Raw genomic sequence first — 21,351 nt, 5'->3', positions numbered from 1 at the left:
AAGTGAACTGATCCTAATTTTATCCTAATGCAGACGTGAAAGCTTTTGAACCTGTATTTACCTGAAGCATTCCCAGTGTATGAAGTTGGGACTAACCCCTTCTCTTCTGGGGTTGAATTTAAAAGTACTATTTTGTGTGTGTGTGTTATTTGGTTTTGTAAACTCTCCGTGGTTGTGTATGTGCCTCAGGCAGTACAGTTTATACACATTTTTGAGGTGTATCTATACATTTTATTGCTAGTAGCAAAGATGGCAGTGCCTCTTCAGCTACTTCTGCCTGTGTCAGCTAGAAAGAGCTTCTTGCTGTATACATAGAGCTTAAAAACCTTAACATATGTTAGCTTCTTTAATAGGCTTTTTCCTCCGCCTGGGAGAAAAGCATATCTCAGGAAACATTCTGTTCACAAACGCTTCACTTTACAAACATAGAGGGACAGGGATGCAGCTGCTGGTTTGTTTTCTGGACACATCAGTCTACACCACAGCCAACAGGCACACCCTTTCCCTTGCCAGTACCTCTTAGAAAACTGAGTGCATAAATAAGAACTCTGCTCCTCAAAACTTCCATGTGGGTGGAACTGAACTGGAATGCTTTTCTGATCTGTTGTAGGATGGAGAAGTTGGTGGTAAGGGGAAGGAACTCTTCCTGTGGAGTCTCACTCTTCCTATTATCTATTTGCCTTATGAAACATGGATGTGCTGTGGTGCTGAAACAAGGCAAAAAGCCCACTGTTCTCAGGGTCCAGTTGCATTAGTTGCTAATCCTAGTTGCTAGTGCTTACGTTTAAAGGGGGCCTTTTTAGTACAGTATCAATGCATTTGGTGCTATCCATAGTAAGGGAGAGACTCAGAGTTTACTTTGCACAAGGAAGCAGGGAGGGGTTTACTTTGCTAGGGGAATCAGAGAAGAGCATGACACAACCATTGAGCAGGAAACTGAGCTGATGCTGTTGGATACTGTGAGCCTCAGCATCTTTGGCACCAACCTTCAGAATGGTACTCTGCCTGAATGAGGGTAGTGAAACTCACTTTCCTGTACGTTGAGAGCAAAATGGTCTGTATGGTCACCTGTCACTTGATGCCAAAAAGCTGAAATTGCTTTTCTGTCTTCTTGAGAGAAGGCTGGTAGAGGTTTGGATGTCCATGTCCCATGGCAATGTTTCGTTCCATCACTGACTAGAAAAAAGAGGCTTGTTTTGTGTTTTGAATTATTAAAATCCATTAATGTATAAAATCCCAGCTCACAGTACACTTTGAGAGCCAACCAATGAGAGAAACTTTACAATGAGGGTGGTGAAACACGAGAACAGGTTGCCCAGATAGGTGATGCTCCATCCCTGGAGACATTCAAGGTCCGGTTGGACAAGGCTCTGAGCAGCCTTGTCCAGAGGAAGGTGTCCCAGCTCATGGCAGGGGGGTTAGGACTAGATGACCTTTGAAGGTTCCTTCCAACCCAAACTATTCTATGATTCTATGAAAACCAGCCAAACTTGATTGACTGCAATGGGAGCTTCAGTTGTGGTCATCTAAACTTAAGTGGCTTTTATCTGCTAATTGAATCTCGCTCAAAAAGCCCAAACTTGATAGTTAGAGCCAGTGGTCAGCAGGACAATGAGCTCCCTGTGTGGTTTGCCTGAAAGAGCTAACACAAGCCATTGATACAGGAACAATGGGGTGTTTCTGCTGGAGTACTTCTGGAATACTGTGTCAGACAGCTAGTTAATGGGGGAGGTTAGTGAAGAACAATAAGAAAGATCCAAAGATTCAGTATTTTTTCTTCACAGGAAAAGCTCCACTTAATACACTGAGGAATAGAATTTGATAATAGACTTTTCACACTAACAGGCAGTGATATGGTAACTTGTGGAAATGAAAACCATTTAACTAATGGATCTAAATTTAAGTATTAACTTGCTGAGTGTTAGTTATGATCTATCTTCCAAAGCTGAAACTGTTACCAAATTCAAATGCAATTATCAACATTTAAAGCAGAAATTAATGGGGACTCCCCTTCTGTTTCATAAGACTGAGAAGGTTAGTCTCTGTCACCTAGCCTGAACAGGTAGGCTGGCAGATAGTAGACTATGTTCTATGAAGCTGGTATTGCGCTTTGAAATATATGACACAGATCTGGGGTGTTTGTGGTGGTTCTTTAATACTGCTTTTCAGAAGAGTGATAGAACCATGAAAGCTCCTGAAAGAAAAGTGTTAGGTAAAATACATATTAAATTCAAGGTAACATGAAGATTCAACAAAACCAAAGAGGACTTTTGGCGGTGGCATGTGTATGGAAATGGTATATATGGTTTATATATAGACTTTTGTATGATCAATTTTTATTTCTATACATATACATTTATATGTATTTGTATTGGCTGCATTGGAGTTAATATTCTTCATGGCTGCTCTTAGGGTGCTGTGTTTTGGATTTGTGACCATAACATTACTGATGGCACACTAATGTTCTGGCTATGTTTGCATAGTGCCAATGCCACCTCTGGTTCTTAGTCTGCCCTCCCAGTGAATAGACGGGGGTGTTCAAGAGGATGGGAGGGGAACAACCAAGCAGATGACCCAAATTGACCTGAGAGATATTCCATAACACCATACAGCATTAGAGGGAAAAGAAGGGAGTTTGAAGTTAGCCATTTTTTGCTCAGCTGGCTGGGCAGAGGTCTACCTGTGGGATGTCGTGCGTGGTTGCTTCTGTGTCACTTCTGTTTTCTTTCTCTCCTCTCCCACCTCTCCCTTGCTTATTAAACAACTTTATCTTGATGCACAAGTTTTCTTGCCATTCCTCTTGTCCCTTTGGAGCTGGGGAGGGGGGCCTTTCAGTTTAAGTATTGTGTGATTCAGCGTTACAGCCATAAATGAAAACTTTTTCTTTTAATCAGGATGAAAATAATACAGAGAATGCTGTCAGTTCTTCAGATGCTGAGAAACAGGATTCTCCTCCACCAAAGCCGCCACGGACCCGCAGGTAGTTAGCTATCTTAATATACTTTGTATTTTAAGCTGACAGATTGACGTGCTTCATAAATAAATAGTAGACTAAAACCACTGATTCTATAAAGACTTTAAAGATTACTTTTTCTATTTATAAATGGAAATATACATTGTACAGATAGAAGTCTTCTAATTGAGTCTATAAATACAATCTTTAATATCTTTGTGAAGTCTCTGTTTGAATATGCCATTCTTGTAGTGACTGCATGTGGGTAGACAAGCATGTCCCTTTAGTAGTCAAATGTGTTAGATCTACTTTGTGCTCTAATTCTGTTAGGTGATAGTAGCAAAACATTCTTCAAAATAGGCTCAAATGATGACTGAACCTTCTCTTTTTAGAGGCACAGCCATAATGAAATATATCTGTTTACTCAATAAAATGTTACCTGACAGGCAAGCACTGCTATTGACTAGAGTGTGCCAATGAAATTCTTTTCTTATTGGAAAGAAAAGCTGGTCTCACCCATCCTTTCATTCAACAGAGGTGAAAGAAAATCCTCTCTAGCTCTTAAAAATATGTAGATGACTTTAAGGAAGCCAAAAGTAAATCTGAACTAATGAGTTCATTGGCCTAAAATGGGTACCCAACCTGAGTGATAGATGGCTTAAAGCAGCAGCTCTCCTGAAGTAAGTGCCTATATTACCCAAGTAGTTTTTGGAAGGGAACTTTGACAGGTAATGTTGCTTGTGCTGCATTGCCTGTAATTAAATAGACATTTAAGGTAAGCACTGGGGTTTCCTTAAGTTGTAGAATGTTATGAGAAACAAGCAGCCAGTTAATTTTTCTTCATAACATTCCGTAATATCAGGAAAGTATACTTTACTGCTTTAAAATGTAATTGGACTGGAGTAGTGCAAAATTCAGGTTGGTAGTGGGAATACGAGTAGCTATTTTATGGTTAACTTGGCATTAAATATGTCAGGCAGAAGTTAAAGGAGAATAAGACATTGAAAGAGAGAGGGAAATGAGTTGGGGCTTTTCACAACCGAATGGCAGTTTGCTATGTAGTGACATAATTTTTACCTTATTTGCATTGATGGTAATGTGATTGTATTCAATGATGTAGATAAAGGTGATGGCAGAGGAGGCTGTTAAACTGTGTTCTTGATGAGTTCCAATCTTTTCTTGAAACTCGGTCACTGAACTTAGAGGTGATTTCTGTCCAATAAGTAATTTCCTTATTAGTGTTCCTTGAAACAATCTGAGATGTACCTAGGTTTTAATCAAATTTGTATATTCATGTAATGATAATATATACATAACTGATGTTTTACCACATATCTGTTCTGTCTGATATCTCCATTGCATTGTTCTTGTTGCTTTAAGTTAAAATCTCTTAAAAAGCCTGGTCCTTTTTGGCCCTGCTTCCATACATTCATACTTTCCCATCTGCCAGCACTGGCAGGAAGATTGGTCCCTTAGAGGTGAATAAATGGAAGCTTTTAGCAAAGCGGTTGTCTTCTTCTAACACGTTATTTTTAAAAACAATTAATTGCACTCCTCATGGAAGATGCTTCTGAGGAAAGTCTTTGTTTGCTGCTAGTCACATCTGCTCCCAATACCCACTAATGAGCATGGGTTTATTTCATGGGGGAGGTAGTTTTACAAGTCTGCAGCCTGATTCAGTCAGGACTTAGAGCCAGGTTTTGCATATTGTGGATGTTCTGGCACAAGCTGACATCCTTTTCCTGGGGAGGATGGAAGAGTGGAATCTGTGAAAGATTCTAATTTAATCCCTGCATGGAGAAGGAAACTGTTAAATGTGATACATCTCCTTATTGCTCCCTATAGCTTTTTTTTTCCCCAAAACCATTCTCTTAAGGCTTTTTTTTTCATGTCCCTTCTATTATTTCTCTCTACATTGCTGACTAAAAATACCTTGGTAAAACTATTTTAAGTATTTGTCCGCATCTTTTCTGTAGTGAATTTTTCCAAGCGGTGTCTAAGAGTCATTGCCTTGAACAATAAGCTCACATTCAGTCGGTACTCTGAAGCAGCCTGGTTAAGCCCACATTTTTAGTTTGATTTAGAATTTCCTCTGGGAACTTGCTTAAAATACTTTGTTCAGTAACATTTTTAGATTGCCAGCTAAATGTGCACTGGAGTTGTACATGCTCTGTCTGATGAAGTTACAGGGAAGTTGCTAAAGCTAATACTTTTTAAAAGGACTGAGGCTTTTCAGTTTTTATGTGCTGGGTTGTAGTGGCTCTAGAATGTGTAATTAGTAAAGAAACTTGATTTGGTTTTAAGGGAAGGTTTAAAAGATGCTTTTTAAATAAAGCTATAGGGCTACATGTGTGTGCTAGCATGGTTTTAGGTGAATCTGCCTGAGATGATCCTGACTGAGCAGGAGAATTGGTTTACACCTCTTGACCTCAGGGTGCTTGTCTTGAGACAAGCTATCAGACCAAGCTATGTTTGCTTAGATAGTAATGCTTACTGTTCCTGATAGCTGTTTTCTGATGCCTCGAGGCTGCTTGGAATGGATGGTGACATCTCCTCTATGTCACTTTTCAGTGGCTGATCACTCAGTGCATTATAGGATTTTTCCGTGGGGGTGGCTTGCTCACCAGTCTCTTCTCTTTTGTGTGACAGGATGGTGGGAGAGGTCATCTCTGTATTGTTTTGAAACTTGTAGATTTCTTAAAGTTTAGCTAGTATCAAGTTAACGCTCATGTCTTAGTGAGGATGAGATGCTACTAAAGACTTACACAGTGTAAGATAGGAAGCTTACTCAGAGTGGGATAACTAATCTTTTTAGTGCTTTTGTTGGCCCGGGAGCGTCTTGGGGAATAAGTGCTACAAAGTATAACATCTGTTTGTACTTTTTGAGGCTTCTTTTATGTGTTTTTCTGCTTGGAAGTTACAAGTATCTTTAGGCTGTTGATATTAAATCAATATTAAATTGCAATTTTGTTTACTTTTATTCACTCACCATGAAGCATCCAGCTGTGCTCGTTCTGCAGAGGTTCTGGAACTGTACTGCTTTGCTTTATCACCTTGTAATGCTTTAATGTAATTTATATTTGCTGTACAATATGTGTGTGTAGTCATTTAGGTTAATGTCTATCTGCATTTCATGTCAACATAAAAAAAATGAAATAATACTACTCCTTGATTATTAGGAAGGTAAACGAGCAGCTCATAAGTGCATACATCAGCACCTAACTCTGGAAATTGCTTAGCTTTGCAGTTTCTGATTACTTCTTATGAAAGTCACCTTGAAGGTATATCTGTGTTAAATTTCTTTGGAGGACTTGGGGGGGTGGAAAAAGTTCTTTGTTAAACACATTTAATCATTCTCAGGTTAAGGCAGGAAAAGGATATAGGTAAGTTCAAAGGATATAGGTAAGCATTTCAAGCTGTTAGAGGTAGGAAAAGAAAATCTTACTCAAAGTATGTTATTGTATACCCCATCATTGTCAGAATTTCAGAGCAAGTAGGTTCAAATCTTAAGTGCTGAAAATACTGAGTGACAATACTTGATACACCAACTGATTTGACCAATAGCTCGTAGATAGCTCATGTCTTTACTGAAGAAAAATTACTTTTCTAGAAAGCTGTTCCAGGGCTTTCAGCAGACTAATACCGTGTTCAGATGTTTTAGAAAGCACTCAAAGGTATCCATTAACAGTGGGTAGAGCATTCTGTAATATCTCCAAACAGCAACAAGTCAGAGAATATCTGAAGGGGGCCTGCAAGGATGCCAGAGGAGGACTCTTCATCAGGGACTTGTAGTGATAGAAGAAGGGGTAATGGGTTTAAACTGAAACAGTGGAAGTTCAGGTTGGATACAGGGAAGAAGTTCTTTCCTGTGAGGGTGGTGAGGCACTGGAATGGGTTGCCCAAAGAAGCCGTGAATGCTCCATCCCTGGCAGTGTTCAAGGCCGGGCTGAACAGAGCCTTGGGTGACATGGTTTAGTGTGAGGTGTCCCTGCCCATGGCAGGGGGGTTGGAACTAGATGGTCTTAAGGTCCTTTCCAACCCTAACTATTCTGTGATTCTGTGAAGTTTTGACTTTATTATTAGATATAAGACTGTAAAAAGATGAAGTTTTAAATTTACGGTTCAGGACTGTACATGATTTTACATGACTGTACAACTGGAGTCTTAGAATCTAGAAGCAAAGATTGGAGTGCCAGAATTCAGATGGTAGATCTTAATACCTTAAGGCATTGTCCTTGAAATATTTGTGTGATTTGTTCATTCTCAAGTATTTGGAAAAAGGGTTTATTTTAATCAGGTTGGTTATAGAAAATTCTTTTCCTTTCCAAGTGCAAATGCAATGTGAAAGAATGGGGAAACTGAGACATAAAAGACATGGTAACAGCTTTTTTGTATGCAGTGTATTGAAGAGCCACATGCTACTGTCTGAAGAGAAAAAGGTGAAATCCTGCGGCAGTTAAACATTTCTTCAGATGATGTTTGGACTTCAATCTAATAACATTAAAATGCCTTTCAAGAGTTATGTGTATTTCTGCTTCGTTTCAAGCCCTGCAGGACCCTCTCTTTGCATCTTCTGCAAAGCTGAGATAAAAACCATTGACTGGTGTTCCTTCTTAGCAGTCTCTGATTTGTATGTCGCAATTAAAAAAAAACATAAAGCCTCATGTAACTAAATTTTACCAGAAAGATTCACCAGATGGCTACTCTTATGCATTCCTTATACTACGGATAATTTATATAAAAGTATAGCTTGTGACAGCTTCACTGAACAGCAGCTTTTCTTCCATGTGGATGGCAGTGATTTAATCCTTAAGTAGAATAATGTGGTTGTGCAGCTTCAGCCTGCTTACATGGAGTTTCATTTTCCTATTTTAATTACGAGGGAGGATGTAGAGCTTGGTATCTATTTTTGGTTGATCATAGCAGCTGCATTCCACGACCTTGGCATCACTCTTTTATTTGAAAAGAAAACCCTACAGTATGCTGCATAGAATAACCATGGATTACTTACGGCTTTGTTCTCTTTTGAACACTGGCCAAATTTCACTTAAATCTGAACCCATGGTGCCCTGTTTTAATAATATAGCTCTTTTCCATTAAAGCTAGAAAGGCTTAGATTTTAAAACATTGAAAAAATTATAATATATTGTAGAAAAGGCAAAAATAGTATAGCTGTCACTTTGGGTTTTTTTTATTTATTTTTTTTTGCCATATGGATATTTTTGATGGAATGCTGTGGAATGGCTTTTTTTTTTGACAAATTATTGTACTTTTAACCAATTATAATTTTTTATTATGATAAATCATTAAAAAAATACTACCTAATCCATGGTTTATCTGACAAGTGAGAAGTCATTACTTTGAGGTCTTTGGTAAGGCACTACATCATTACACGTGTAAGCACATTGCTCAGATTGTGTGGCAGTAAAAGCATATGAAAAAGCTGCCTTGATCACCTTGGGAAATTCTGTATGCAGTTACTTACGAGGAGGTGCTGAGGTAGTGGTATTACAGATAATCAGCATTTGTATGTAAGAGACACTTGAAGGCGGAGTTACAAGCAGGCTTTCCATCTTTTTATTCAGAGAGTGATTTTACAGATGTACTTGAGAAATGCATGCTTTTACTCTGTGTGTGTGTGTGTGTGTGTGTGTGTATAAAAGCAATGCAGGGTTAATTTAAAGATCTAATACAGGAAAGCTTACATCTCTTTCTTGAATGGTTTGACATTCTTTGGTTCACTGACTCCTTTCCATCTCATATCCTCATTTATGAGCTTTCTATTGGCTTCCTGGTAATCTAAATCAAGCTGGTTTTACTGTATGGTCTCCTGTTGTTTGTAATAATATTAGTAGTTCATTGTCAGATAATTTTCTGTCTCTGGGGGCAGAAGTGTCTATGAAGCACAGCTGTCGAAGGAAGTGCCCAAAGAAAGTGTTATGCAGCAGCCCCAGAAGCCTAGGATTTTCTGGCAAGAGTTATAGAAAAAGCTACTGCAAAACAAAGACCTCTTAAATGTATACAGAGCCCAATATTTCTGCTTTGTGAAAAGAAACAAAAACATCATTCGCAAGGCAGAACATGTGGGAATAATAATACTGCGATGTCAGGAAAATGGAAAAATTGCTACGTGTTGAGAGAAAACCGGGAAATCCTGGGTGGCATCTATTTCCTTTTAAAATAAAATACATCAAAATGCTCTTTGGGCGTCTCATTTTCTGAGGGTGGACATTCTTCAGTATTGATAAGGCAGAGAATGATTTTGATAAAGGATTTTTCATTTAATCACTTTAAGCTCTCATTTAAGAGTGAAAGAATGAAATTTAACTTCATATCTGATGGGGAACATTTTCAACAGCTCTCTTCAGCTGTGTATGATGATTTAAACAACTTTTGGGTTGCTGCCTTGTGCAGTATTTCCTGCATCATCCCTTCTATGCATACCCTTTAGGGGGCTATTTGTATACATGTGGGGTTCTGTTTACTAGTTGATCAAATGGGAGAGTGATTTCATTAAACAATGATCAGGGAAGAACTTCGTGCATTTTGGGCCTATATCTTGTCATATCTAGTTTCATGCTAACTTGTTTAGCTAATTCCAGTGCTTAATGGTACATCTCTACCAGAGAAGTAATTATTTTTGCTGATTGCATGTGTAATTCTGGGTCAGGAAAATGGGTCAATAAGGGAAAAGCTTCATTTTCATGAGAAGGACTCAGTGGAGATTAGTGATGAGCATCACTGCTGGTAAGGGCACATGTAAACATTTGTGTAAGCAAACACTTGCACTGTCTTATCCCCCCTCCAAGACGAGGGAAATTCTCCTTTCTTTCTTAGTGGGTATTAAATTGGAGCAAGAGTTACTGTTTTCCTTTTCCCCTTATCTTTACTAATTCAAGCAAGTGGCATGTTCTCAAGCTTGCTGACTTTCCAAGAACATCCAGAGGGCAAGAGTTCCCAAGTCACTTTTGATTAGACTGTTTTGTGATGTGTTTTGTATTCCTCCTATCTTAATGTAAAGCAAAATAACAATATATGAGTGCAGGGAGAGGAGGAAGAGAAGCGATTTGAGGCCCAGCACCTTCTTGGTGTCCCAGAAGGATGCCCATGCAAACAGCAAGAAGCGATCTGAGCCTTTTACATAAAAATGAGCTGGTTTCTTGGCTCAGGCATGTGGCCAGTTGCACTCCTTTGCAAACTGTACTCCATTGTGCTTTGATTTATCTGACTGGCTTGAAAGTGTCATTTCTTTAAATTATTTAATTATATTTCTGTTCTTGTCACGCATTTGGTTTGCACCTTGGTTACCTCTGTTACTGGTCTTACATAATGAAATAGTTTTAAAAGCTCAGGATGAAAATGCCCAATTCCTGTTTGCTGACAAGACCTTAGTTGTGCAGAATGCTTGTAGTCAAATATTCTATACCTAATCTGAAAGTAGATTGACCATATGCTTGAAGAGCTTCTCCTTTTGAGTAGCTGAACAGAAACTGTAATAATAAGTGCTGTGGTCTCACTAATGTGCACTGTAATTTGAATCATATATTCTACAGTGAATGGGTTTTATACAGTGTTCAGTTCATCTCAGCTAAATTTGGTCGGCATCATTAACCCTACACGTATGGGGAAACTATTAAAGACACAGATACAAAAACGAAATCCTCCCAGACATGTGCAGAAAAATAAAAATAAAGGAAGATATTTGGTGTTAAGCTGTAAGGTTTTTTTCCTTAAGAATTTTTTCTTGTCTTTATTGCAAACTGAATTCCAAATGTCATTCCTCTGAGCCACTTCTTAAGAAAGCAGAAAGTACTGAAATCCTGCCACAAGAGGGCCTTTCTTACAGTCTTTGAAAAAATGCTTCTGGGAAAGGATGTGAGCAATCTTTGAACTATCGGTGAGGGTTAGATGTGGCTTGAATGCATTTCTTTGTGATATTCTGAAAGAAGTTTTGAGTGTGTTGACTTAGTTCTTGCCTACCCCATTAGTCATATTCTGTAATCATCGTCTGTATGCAGTGGAAATGCTGCCTGGAGTTCAGAATTGGCATGAAAGCATTACAGCTGCAGAGATAGATGGATAGATATCCAAAATATTGTCAAAACACAGAAAATATTAAACAACTGTTTTGGTATTTCCGCAGTTGCCTTGTAGAAGGAGACGCTAAAGAAGAAATCTTGCAGCCTCCAGAGCCTCAGCCAGTACCACCAATCTTAACACCATCTCCCCCATCAGCTTATCCGACAGTCACTACTGTGTGGCAAGACAATGACAGATACCATCCAAAGCCAGTTTTGCACATGGTTTCGTCAGAGCACTCAACAGACCTCAACGAGAATTATAGTAAGTCAATAGAACATTCAGGGAAGAACGAACCAAGTGAACGTGCAGAGAAAAGGCTGGAGCGCAACTTAAGTTTTGAGATCAAGAAGGTACCTCTCCAGGAAGGGCCACGAAGCTTTGATGGGAACTCTCTGTTGAACAGAGGACATGCAATTAAAATGAAGCCTGTGTCATCCTGTGTAATTGATAAGAGCTTTAAGCCACAAGAACAGATTTCAGGGGATTCATTTGTAGATGCTTCTCAAAACTCATGTGTGGAATGCAGTTTGCCACAGTCTAACACCGCCTTAATACCTTCACCAGAAAGCCTGCAGAGTCAGCAGGCTTCTGATACTCCACCAAGACCAGATCGTCTGCCTCTGACAGAAAAGGGACATGCCACGTGGTCACTGCATGGGCCTGAAAATGCACTGCGTACGCCAGTGTCTGAAGACACGTCTTCAGACATCTTATGTCATGGTGTTAAAACTCTCTCTGTGGTATCCAACACCACAATTGAACATCCTTCCAGTGGTAATCTTGACCATCCCACTATTTCTGTTCGAGCACCCCTCTGTTTTACTAATCCTCTTCATTCAGATGATTCTGACACAGATGAGATGAACTTTGATGGAGCCATGAGCAGAAGCGCATCTAATGTTTCAACCGCAAGTGCCACAGTTTCTGCTGCCACTAATACAGAAAACATTTGCGCCAGAAAAGTATTGCCAATGTCTATTGCTAGGCAAGACTTAACAGCTGTAACATGTTCTGAAGATGGCAAAGGTAGGTTTTATTGTGATTCAGAAGTGGTACTCCTTAACCTGGTTGTAGTTGTATAGTTGGACAGTGTAAATTGCTTTACAATGCAGTTATCTAAATGTGAATTTAAACAGTGCAATGTGCCAGCTTCAGAGAGGGGGCAACTCCTTTCCTTCCAGTTTTTGGTTTGCATGTAAGCTATGTCTGTAACAAGCTACTGCAGACCTTGATAAGCTGCTTCAAAAGCTTTATTGTGGATATGAACACATTCTTAATTGCAGGTTTCTGTGTTGTTGGTTGGTGCATTTTTTTTTCTTCACATCTGATTTCATGGAAGCATCTGTAATAATGGCAATTTTGGGTAGTTGAAGCATTTTAAACAGGCTTGTCCAAAAACACATCAAAGTCATGATTGCTGGTTGATGTGCTGGTCATAAAAATGTAACCTCCTTCACTGTATCAGTCTTCGAAGTTGCTTGTGACTTGGCTCCTGCATTTTAACAGCATTATAAATATTTAGTCCTGCTTTTGTCCCTTTCTGTACATGGTGGAGGGAGATGAACATTGCTGTTCATCTAAAAATCCAAGTTCTGCTTCAATAGTGCTTTGAAAATTATTTGGTCACTTTTAACCCTTTCCTGTGTTGGGGAATTTTTTGAGCAAGGCAAGTTTCCAAGGCTGTTTCTGCAGAAAGTTACAACCTCATTTATTGGAGGCAGAAGGGTTCTAAAATGTGCAGATTCAGACTTCAGTCAGGCTGGCACACTCAGATCAGATGGAGGACATAGCGGGGGAGAGCAAATGAGGCCTGTGAAAAGTCCAGTGAGGCACGTAGTGAGGCTGCAGAGCAGGAAGGGGAACATGAGCTGCTATATTTACATCAGACTCTTGTGCTGGGAGCTCCTTACAGTGACAGTCTTGCTTCAGGAGTCCATGCAGGCTGCGTGACTCCTGAGGTGAAATCAGGCTCTCTGTGTGATGCAAGATGCAGAACCAGCTGAATTGAATATATTTGCTTTTGTGAACTCAGTTTTCACCAAAAAAATCACATATTCAGAAATGTGAACTATTTTGCAATTTAAACCAATCTGTTTCTATAGATTTTGTGGTACTATGTAGACACACAAAGCAATACTTGCATGTATGTGTATGCTTTTAACCCTGTGACACTTCAAAAAAGCTCTGCATAGGAGACAAACCCCATATGTTATAGTTACTCCAAATGGTCCTCCTTGGATTTGTTTTTGGTAGGTTTTTGTGCTGGAGTATTTCTCCAACACTGCTTTTAGCCAGTTATTTTCCCTTCCTTTCTAAGGCAATCACAGTTTGTCACTGTTTGGAAATCGTTACCTCTCTACACATCTCTGTGTAGATGCCGTAAGAATGTACAAATAAAATGATACGTCAAAAACATGATGAAGAATGGGAGAAATGTCACTCAAGAACTTGTTTCATGTGACTGCATGTCAGAAACATCCTGAAATCACAGTACAGCCTTTGAGCTGCTGTGAAGTTGCAAATTTCACAGGAATGGCTTAAAATCTTTATATTTTTTTAATTTATCTCTTATCAAAGGTGTCTCTGTTCCCTTTTGCACACTAGTGTACTGTACCCATTTTATATTCAGGCTGCAGGTCTTCTAATCCATCTTGGAGTTGAGAGTATAGGTTTAGATCACTTTGCACCAGTGATCCTAAACCATGTTTTACAGTGGCTTTTTCGTTTTCATGCTTGTTCAGTACTCTCCCGGCTGAAGCTGGGGATGTGGGTGTTACCATCAATGAAGTTGCTTAACCCATAATTGTTGGTGTGCATGATCTTACTGCGTCATTAAATCCTTTTTTTGATTCAAATTAACTGAAAAGTAATTGTACCTTGAAGTTAAGAAAACCCCCCCAAAAATAGAACAAACTGGCAACAACAAAACCACACCAACAAAACACCAAAACAAACCCCATAAAACTCACTTGCAGTTGGTGCATACTCCACAGTGACTGTTGGTTTTATAGAGACTGTTTCAATAGAAAAAGGTTTTCATATGCTGTATAGTAAACTTGAGATGGAGCAGGTCTCGGGGAAGTCACTTTGAACACAATGACATAAAACACGTTGGAGTTCCTTTCCCTGCTGTTGGCATGTTGGCAGGGCAAGCTTCATGGCTTCATTAGCTGAAGTGTCTTCCATCTTTTTATGAATCCTGTGTAGAATAGAGTTCTTAGGTGAGGTTTCTTATAGCAGCAGCTACTTTGAAGTGTTTTAAACGTTTCATTTGTACTCGAAGTTCCTTAGCAGGCTGGAGTGGGGCTTTTGCTGACAGAACAGGTTGTGTTAGCACAGTCCTGAGAGCAAAGATGGAACAGACTGGGGACAGGCTGTGTTACTGGCACCAGCATCAGCCATCTCCTCTGGCTCCTATTTACTCTTCTGGCTAATAAACATCACATTAGACTGCTACACTAGCTTCATCAGTAGTGTGGAAGCCAGCCTAAGATAAAATTGGGAAGCAAGACTGAGACTTGGGGATTTAGAGTTATTATGTGGAGCTTCCATAGCACTTACTGAACTACAGTGCAGTCTTGTAAAGCAGCATTGCTTAATGTCCTTGCATTGTGCAATCTAGCTTTGCTGTATTGACTTTGGAAGGAAGTATGGTTAGAGTCACATTTAAAAAAAAATGCAAATCACTGTTCATCAGCAGTAAGTTACTGTCTTCAGCACAGCTGAAGAGCTCATACATATTGTCAACACACTTCTTACCATGGTTTGGGAGCTTCATCAGTAGTTCAGCTGGTAGGCACCAACTGTGTAAAGTTACCAGTATCTGCAGAAGAGATCAAGAAGCCAATGCGTTGTAATGAGCGTAACTCACTTGCAGTGGCTGCAAACTGACCCGTAATGAACTGCAATTAAATTACAGTAACTACTATGGTTACAGTTCTTGGCAAGTTACGAAACAAATGGTACTGCTGCAGTGCAGACTGTAGTTCTGCTTGTCTTCTGTTTCTGAAAGAATGAAGCAGAAGTATTCATTGTTGCTGAGGGTTTGGGGTTTTTCCCCTCCAAATGATTTAGACTGAAAATGTATTTTACTTTTCTTTCTGCCCTAAAACACAAACTGATCCAACTCCCTTAATGTGAAGGTAATGGTAGCTTGAAGGTAATGGTAGCTTGAAGGTGCTCAGGTGTTAGTGTGGTAAACCAAAGTGTTTAATAATATTTAGAGCAAGCTTTCCTTTTGCTTTAAAATTGATACCAAGTTTAGGATGATCTCATGTATCAAAAGATCAACTTCTAAAACTCTAGGAGGACAATTTCAGTGTATTTAACTTACCTGAATGTTATCTTTGATTTAGATGCTGATGCTAGTGAAGATTCCTCTCCCCCTCTCCCAGAAAGAACACCAGAATCATTTGTATTAGCAAGTGAACTGAGTGAGTCTTTAATGTTTTGTGTTAATTGGAGATAAAGTGTGAAATGCATTTTGGTTTTGTATTTGAATGTCCCTGCTTCTTGGTTAGTCTTGTGTTATATAGCAGATTTTAAACTGGAACGAAATCTAGCATGTGTAATGGCTTATTTTGAGGTTTAGCTTTCACTAAAAGGCCTTAAAGACTTAAATTATTTCTCCCTTTCTGACTAAGCATTCTGTTATGTGGTATTTAAGTATATTGGAGACTTCAGTATTGATTTTAGTGGAGCTGTTTTTCAGTCTGAAGGGTACAGCAATGAGATACAGTTGGGAAATGCATTACAGTTAGGGGATTCCCCAGCTATCTGTTTCCTACTGCTCCTGGGTAGGGAATGGGAAAACACAGTGCTTATCTGATTCTCCTTACTTGGGCAAAGGAAAGATGATATTTCATACTGCACTGCATCTAGTGAACAAGCCCAGTTTGCTTAAGTTAACATAGTTTACTCTTTGCCTTCATCAGCTGAAAGAGAGAACTTCCAGACGTTATGTGCTTGTATCTTCATATTTAATTCATGAAACTGCTAATGGCAGAATACCAAAAGATTAATTGAAGTGATAAATTAGGTTGATGATTGTTATCTTCCGGAAAGCTTAAGTGTGACATAGTTATTTACTGAGGCTTTTGTTTGATGTCACTTTGTGAAGCTTTCAAAATTTTTTGAACAAATACGATTCACTTAGTGTAATTTAACTTAATACGGTTATTTTCAGCATAAAAACATCGAAGGCTTGCAAACATAGCACAGGTAGCTCAGAATCACAGTGATCCTTTCTGCGGATGTTATGGACTTTCTGCTTCTCTGGGAGAGCACAAGAAGCAGATCTTTTTCTTGGGGGGGGGGGGGGGAGAGGAGGGGGAAGAATCTCTTTGGAACTGGAATCAGTAAAACCACTTCAATTTTGAATGTGTTTTTGCATGATGTCAGGAAAGGACAGGTATGGCTGTCCTGACTTGACTTTTTCTTTACTTAGTGTGCCTTTCTTAGGTCTGCTATCATTGCACAGCTGGTGTAACACCATTTTAAAAACATCCTTGAAAAAGAAGCTAATTCTCTTGCTGGTTAGGAACCCCCAAAGGAAGGAAATGAACATCCACAATGCAAACACTGCAGTCTTGTGCTTTGAATTACTTTGTGGAGTTTTCCCTTCCCTTGAACGCTCTGTATGAAGAAAGAGTTGTGTTTTTACAAGCATTTGACTTTTAGAAGTTGCTTTATAGCACATTTCTAATGCTGTGTTCTAATGCCTCATCATGGAGAGAACTCGAGTATGTTGAGTTTGATTTAATTTTTCCTAGGCACACCTTTGCCGAGGCCGGTTCTGATTGCACAGTCTGAGTGGAGCCTATTGCATGATCAGCATCTCCCTGAGCAGACAGACTCTACAGTAAGTACAGGAGACAAGTCTGTACTAATCAGTCATTTCTTGTTTGGGAACTACAGAAAAAAGCAAAATACTTAACTGTGAAAAGTTACAGCTGTTGGTTATCTACAGCTGGCCGGTTTTCTCTCTGCCTGAGCTGCTGAGCTGATGTGTTAAGAGCATGTTTTCTTTCCAAAAAAATCTGTCTGGTTTTCCAGGTTCAGCAATACTTTTAAAAGTCATTCTTAATACACCTTAAATTATGGCTTTAAGAGTGTATATATGCTGCTTTTATGGAGTTTGCTGTCTGGCCTTAATTGATCAGAGGATAATTCAAGCTGGAAAATTGCAGCCTCAACCCATGGCGTGAAGCAGGGACTGGGGCCAGGCTGCTCAGAGCTTTATCCATTGGGTCTTGAAAACCTCCAGAGTTGGAGACTTCATATCCTCTATGGGCAACCTCTGTCACTGCCTGCTTAAGTTTTTCTTTATATCCATATTTATTTTAAACAAACTGCTTTCTGCCCATGAGATTTCCCTTTTCACATCAATTTGTTACTCAAAGTCATTCAGCATAAAGAGCTGGCAAAACTTAAAAGCATATTAAGTCCTCTTTACATTCATGGCTGTCTTTTTCACGCACCTCCAACACATTTTACAGTCACCTTTAGACACCACTTAAAGATATGACAAAAAAGATAGATGTGAATTTTCTGGGACTATAAATCTAGCGTAAGAACCAGTCTCCCTCATCTTACAAATAATTTGCAATATGACAATTAACTTTTCATTAAGTAAGCTTCTGATAACGAAATCTGTAACTACTGTAGCTTTTTTGACAGTTACAGCAAGTCAGCAATGTAGGAGCATGTAGATGTATCCATGGGTGGTGTGTATTTTTTGAAGATGTTTTCATCCTCTTCAATTTCTGCTGTTCTTTTTGTATTTTGGAAGGATTTTATAGAATGATTTTAAATATTTCTCATTAACAGGGTTTGAAAACTACTTCTCCAGCACTACGCGGTAAGTGATGGGAAAGTGTTTGTTTGTTTGCTTGGTTGTTTTTGGGTTGGGGTTCCCCCCCCCCCCCCATACATTTTTGCTACTGAGCAAAATTTAGCCTGAGCTTGGCTTTTGCTCTGATGATATCTGAGTGCATTGCCAAAAAAATGGCGTTTCTGAAAAGGTCTTCTGTTTTTAAAGCCTCTGAGGTTTATAAGGAAGCAAGTTACAAGTCTGATTTAAAAATTAATGGTAAACTTTGGGTACGCTAAAATATTGAAGACCAAAAATACTGAATTTAAATGCATATGTTAATAACAGTGTTATTTCTGCTTAATTAGAACATTCTGATGTTATTGCAACAGAAATTGTAAAGCTTGCTGAATTAACATCTTTAATTTCATAACGACAGAAGTAAACCTCAGATAAGTTCAGTGTGATGTATGTGTGTATATATGCTTGTTGCATATTTACCCAAGTCTTTGATAGTCTGAAAAGGCTTCAGTAAGAAGAGCAGTCTATCACTTGATGTTTGCAGCAACCTGTTTCAGCTGTAAACTTCTGCCATGTGTCTTCTGTGTACACTTGGATGGGCTTTTACAGTCCATTTGGAGCTTTATGTTAAATGCTTTTAACATAAATTAGTTTTCAGAAATATTACAGGTTTGCTGATCAGGTGATGATACAAGTAATGCAAAACACAGCAACTTCTTGTCTTAAACATCTTTAGTCTAGCTAGAACATGAACGAATGCATTTATATCAGTGTATTAAATGGTACTGTGAGCTCTTGCTATAGATAGGTGCTCCATGGGATTTTAAATATCCATAAAAACCTTCTAAAAATGTAATAATCTGTATTTGGCAAACAGGAATGTGTCACTGGCATTGAACATCTGCCTCGTAAGCAATTTTGAAATAATGTTTTTTAAGAAATTAGAAACTGGCTTTTAAATCTTTATTCTTGTAAATAAAATTTGATGCAAGTTTGTGTTCTGGACTGAGCTGTAATGAAAAATACACAGTGCTGACTCAGTGAATGTTACAGTAAGGGGGGTGTGTGTGTTTTCCAGATCGTCCTGAAAGAAGCAACAAGACACCAACTGATGTTTTACCTCAGATTTCTTTTTCTGGTTCCACTGATACAAGAGGTCAAATTTCAGAATGTCCTGCAGAAGTAACAGATATTGGTATTACAATTCATTCAAAGCATAATCTGTAGATGATTTAAACAGAAGACTTATTAACAGGACTAGTTTGGGTAGCTTCTACTATTGATAGCTGCTACTACCGTCTCTTTCCAAGTTGCTGAGGTGCAGAACCCAGCCAAAGAAGCCTGCCTTGTCTCTTCAGCACTGCTGAAAGAGTTGTTCCCAGATTGAGCGATTCAGCCATTCTTCACTTTGTTGTTTAGAGTGTATCAAACACAGAATCAGACAAATGGGATGTGATTTCTGTAGAGCACTGAAAACTTTCAGAAATAATGCTTTGGTGTGCAAGGAGGGAGGAAAAATAAATTGGCAAATGAGAACAGAGGCTGTAATACTGTATTTACTGAAAAATACTGTCAAAATGAGGTTTAAATAGTCAATTATATGTACAAATTCTTCATGTTTGTATTTCAAATGGCCATAGTTCCTTTAGAACTCTTAATACTACAAAGTCCTTTTCTAGGTCTGAGAATAAACTTCCTCTGTAAGAACTGGGACATCTCTTATAGTAATCCTTTTGACTGCTGCCAGCATATGTGAGACTGCATTGTCTGAGTGAACAGAAGTATTAAATACATTTCTTTCCTTAGGTTTTGGTAACCGCTGTGGAAAGCCCAGAGGACCAAGAGAGCCGCCTTCAGAATGGACATGATCCAAGAACCAATGGACATAACATACTGTCAATAAATTGTACTGGAAAATTCAAGTGCCACTGAGAACTAGAAGAAAATAGTATTCCACTTTTTGGGGGGGTGACTAACACAGAGCAGTGTAGATCTAACTACCAAATGGTACACCCTTACAGTACATCCCATGCAAAACCTTAAACATTGTTCACGACAGTGGATTCCAGTATTACAACTTAACTTTTTGCTGGGGCCATCTACCTGCCTTATTACACTTAGGAGAAAGTATTACATATGATTTATTTTGTAACTTCAAGTATTATTGCCTTAATGTCTTTTAACCCTGTTACACGCTGCTTGTAGACATATGTTAATATAGTAATACTTTGGACAGATTGTGTTTATGGACTACTTTTTGCTAACGTTTGATTACCATGTATGCATTATTTTGTATATGTACAGGGCAAGTAAGTATATAATTTGATAAAGTTGCAATCATAAAATATTAACAGAAGATGTAAGAAATCTCTGCATGAGCTAAATTTTTTGTGTACCTTATTTGTAAATTATTTGCCCTGAAGTTTTAGAAAATAGTTTCTGGGTTTTTTTACCAAACTTGCTGGACACACACAGCCGGAATTGCAGGTTAGCAGAGATAAAGATTGTAATACATTTTGTAAATTGTAAGCAAAAGGTTATTTTTATATTATATACTGTTTAATTGTCAGACCTAATTTGTTCTGGTTTTCATCTAGTCACAGAGATTCAGTAAGTGCCTTGGAACAGTATTGAATTCTCTTAGCCTGTGTATGTTACTTCAGTGTTTTGAGTTCATCTGGAATTAGATTATCAAAAATATTTGTACGTTTCTAGTATATTTGACCTGCCAGTAAAAGAGAAACCATTCTACATGATCGACACTCTTTAGTTTTCATTTGAATGTTTCATCAGTTGCAATCTTTAGAAAAATAATCTCTCTCAACTTTCTGTATAATAGGATTTTACAGTTTTAAGACGGCGTGTTTCTAATTTGGGAAAACCAGAACACACTGGTGAAAGGACTGTTTAAATACCACTGTCTTCTCCTACAAATGGTAAATACCATTTTTGTTGTTCAGCGACTCTGTATGTAAGAAAGCAACTTATATGAAGGTTCACATAGAGCCCTTGCAGCTACACTGTATCTTGGCAATATATTATGTCAAGAGTTAATCCTTATAAGGATTCCTTACTTAAACTTTTCTGTAATACAATCTTTAAATTAAAGACAGTCAAAATCTCACTATGGGTGTTTTTACTCTTAGGGAAAAAAACGTGTTTGGAAGCAAAGTAAAACCGAAGGATGAAGGATGGCAGTCTTGCTTAGTTTATAGATCTTGTACTTTCAGGGCCTTATTTTTAGTAACAACTACTTTAAAAGTTCTGGCTGGCAATGTTTGGGGGGAGCGGGGGTGGGGAGAGAAGTGTTTATTTAAAGTAGTGAAACTATCTATTAATCTGAACTTTAGCCATGGAAACATTGCGCCTGATTTACTACTTGTATCTTTAGGGCCTCTCTGCTAAAAGAGAGCTAATGCCCAGACAGCAGCCCTATTACAACTCCCAAAAGGTACAGAACTTGCAATTACTGTCTTCGTCTGTG

General features: G+C 38.6%; 1 protein-coding gene across 2 annotated transcripts in view; it reads left to right on the top strand.

The window, feature by feature from the left end:
• Positions 1-20,991, top strand: part of PTPN12 (protein tyrosine phosphatase non-receptor type 12) — a 71,496-nt gene extending 50,505 nt beyond the window's left edge. Inside the window, exons 12-18 of one of the 2 annotated variants that reach the window (XM_062632009.1) lie at positions 2,895-2,980; positions 11,097-12,061; positions 15,391-15,468; positions 16,807-16,895; positions 17,864-17,894; positions 18,946-19,062; positions 19,674-20,991. In XM_062632009.1, coding sequence (XP_062487993.1) covers positions 2,895-2,980; positions 11,097-12,061; positions 15,391-15,468; positions 16,807-16,895; positions 17,864-17,894; positions 18,946-19,062; positions 19,674-19,735 — 1,428 coding nt within the window. In that variant the 3' untranslated portion in view covers positions 19,736-20,991. Of the gene's footprint in view, positions 1-2,894; positions 2,981-11,096; positions 12,062-15,390; positions 15,469-16,806; positions 16,896-17,863; positions 17,944-18,945; positions 19,063-19,673 lie in introns of those variants that run through there. The other variant, XM_062632008.1, reaches the window with a different exon arrangement.
• Positions 20,992-21,351: the final 360 nt, after the last annotated feature.

Source organism: Pezoporus occidentalis, unplaced genomic scaffold (assembly GCF_034315485.1).
Source record: "Pezoporus occidentalis ecotype Australia unplaced genomic scaffold, CSIRO_AGI_Poc_V1 ctg38, whole genome shotgun sequence".
In the NCBI taxonomy this organism is placed as follows: domain Eukaryota; kingdom Metazoa; phylum Chordata; class Aves; order Psittaciformes; family Psittacidae; genus Pezoporus; species Pezoporus occidentalis.
Note: the sequence above shows the minus strand (reverse complement) of the source record. Positions and strands in the feature narration are given on the sequence as shown.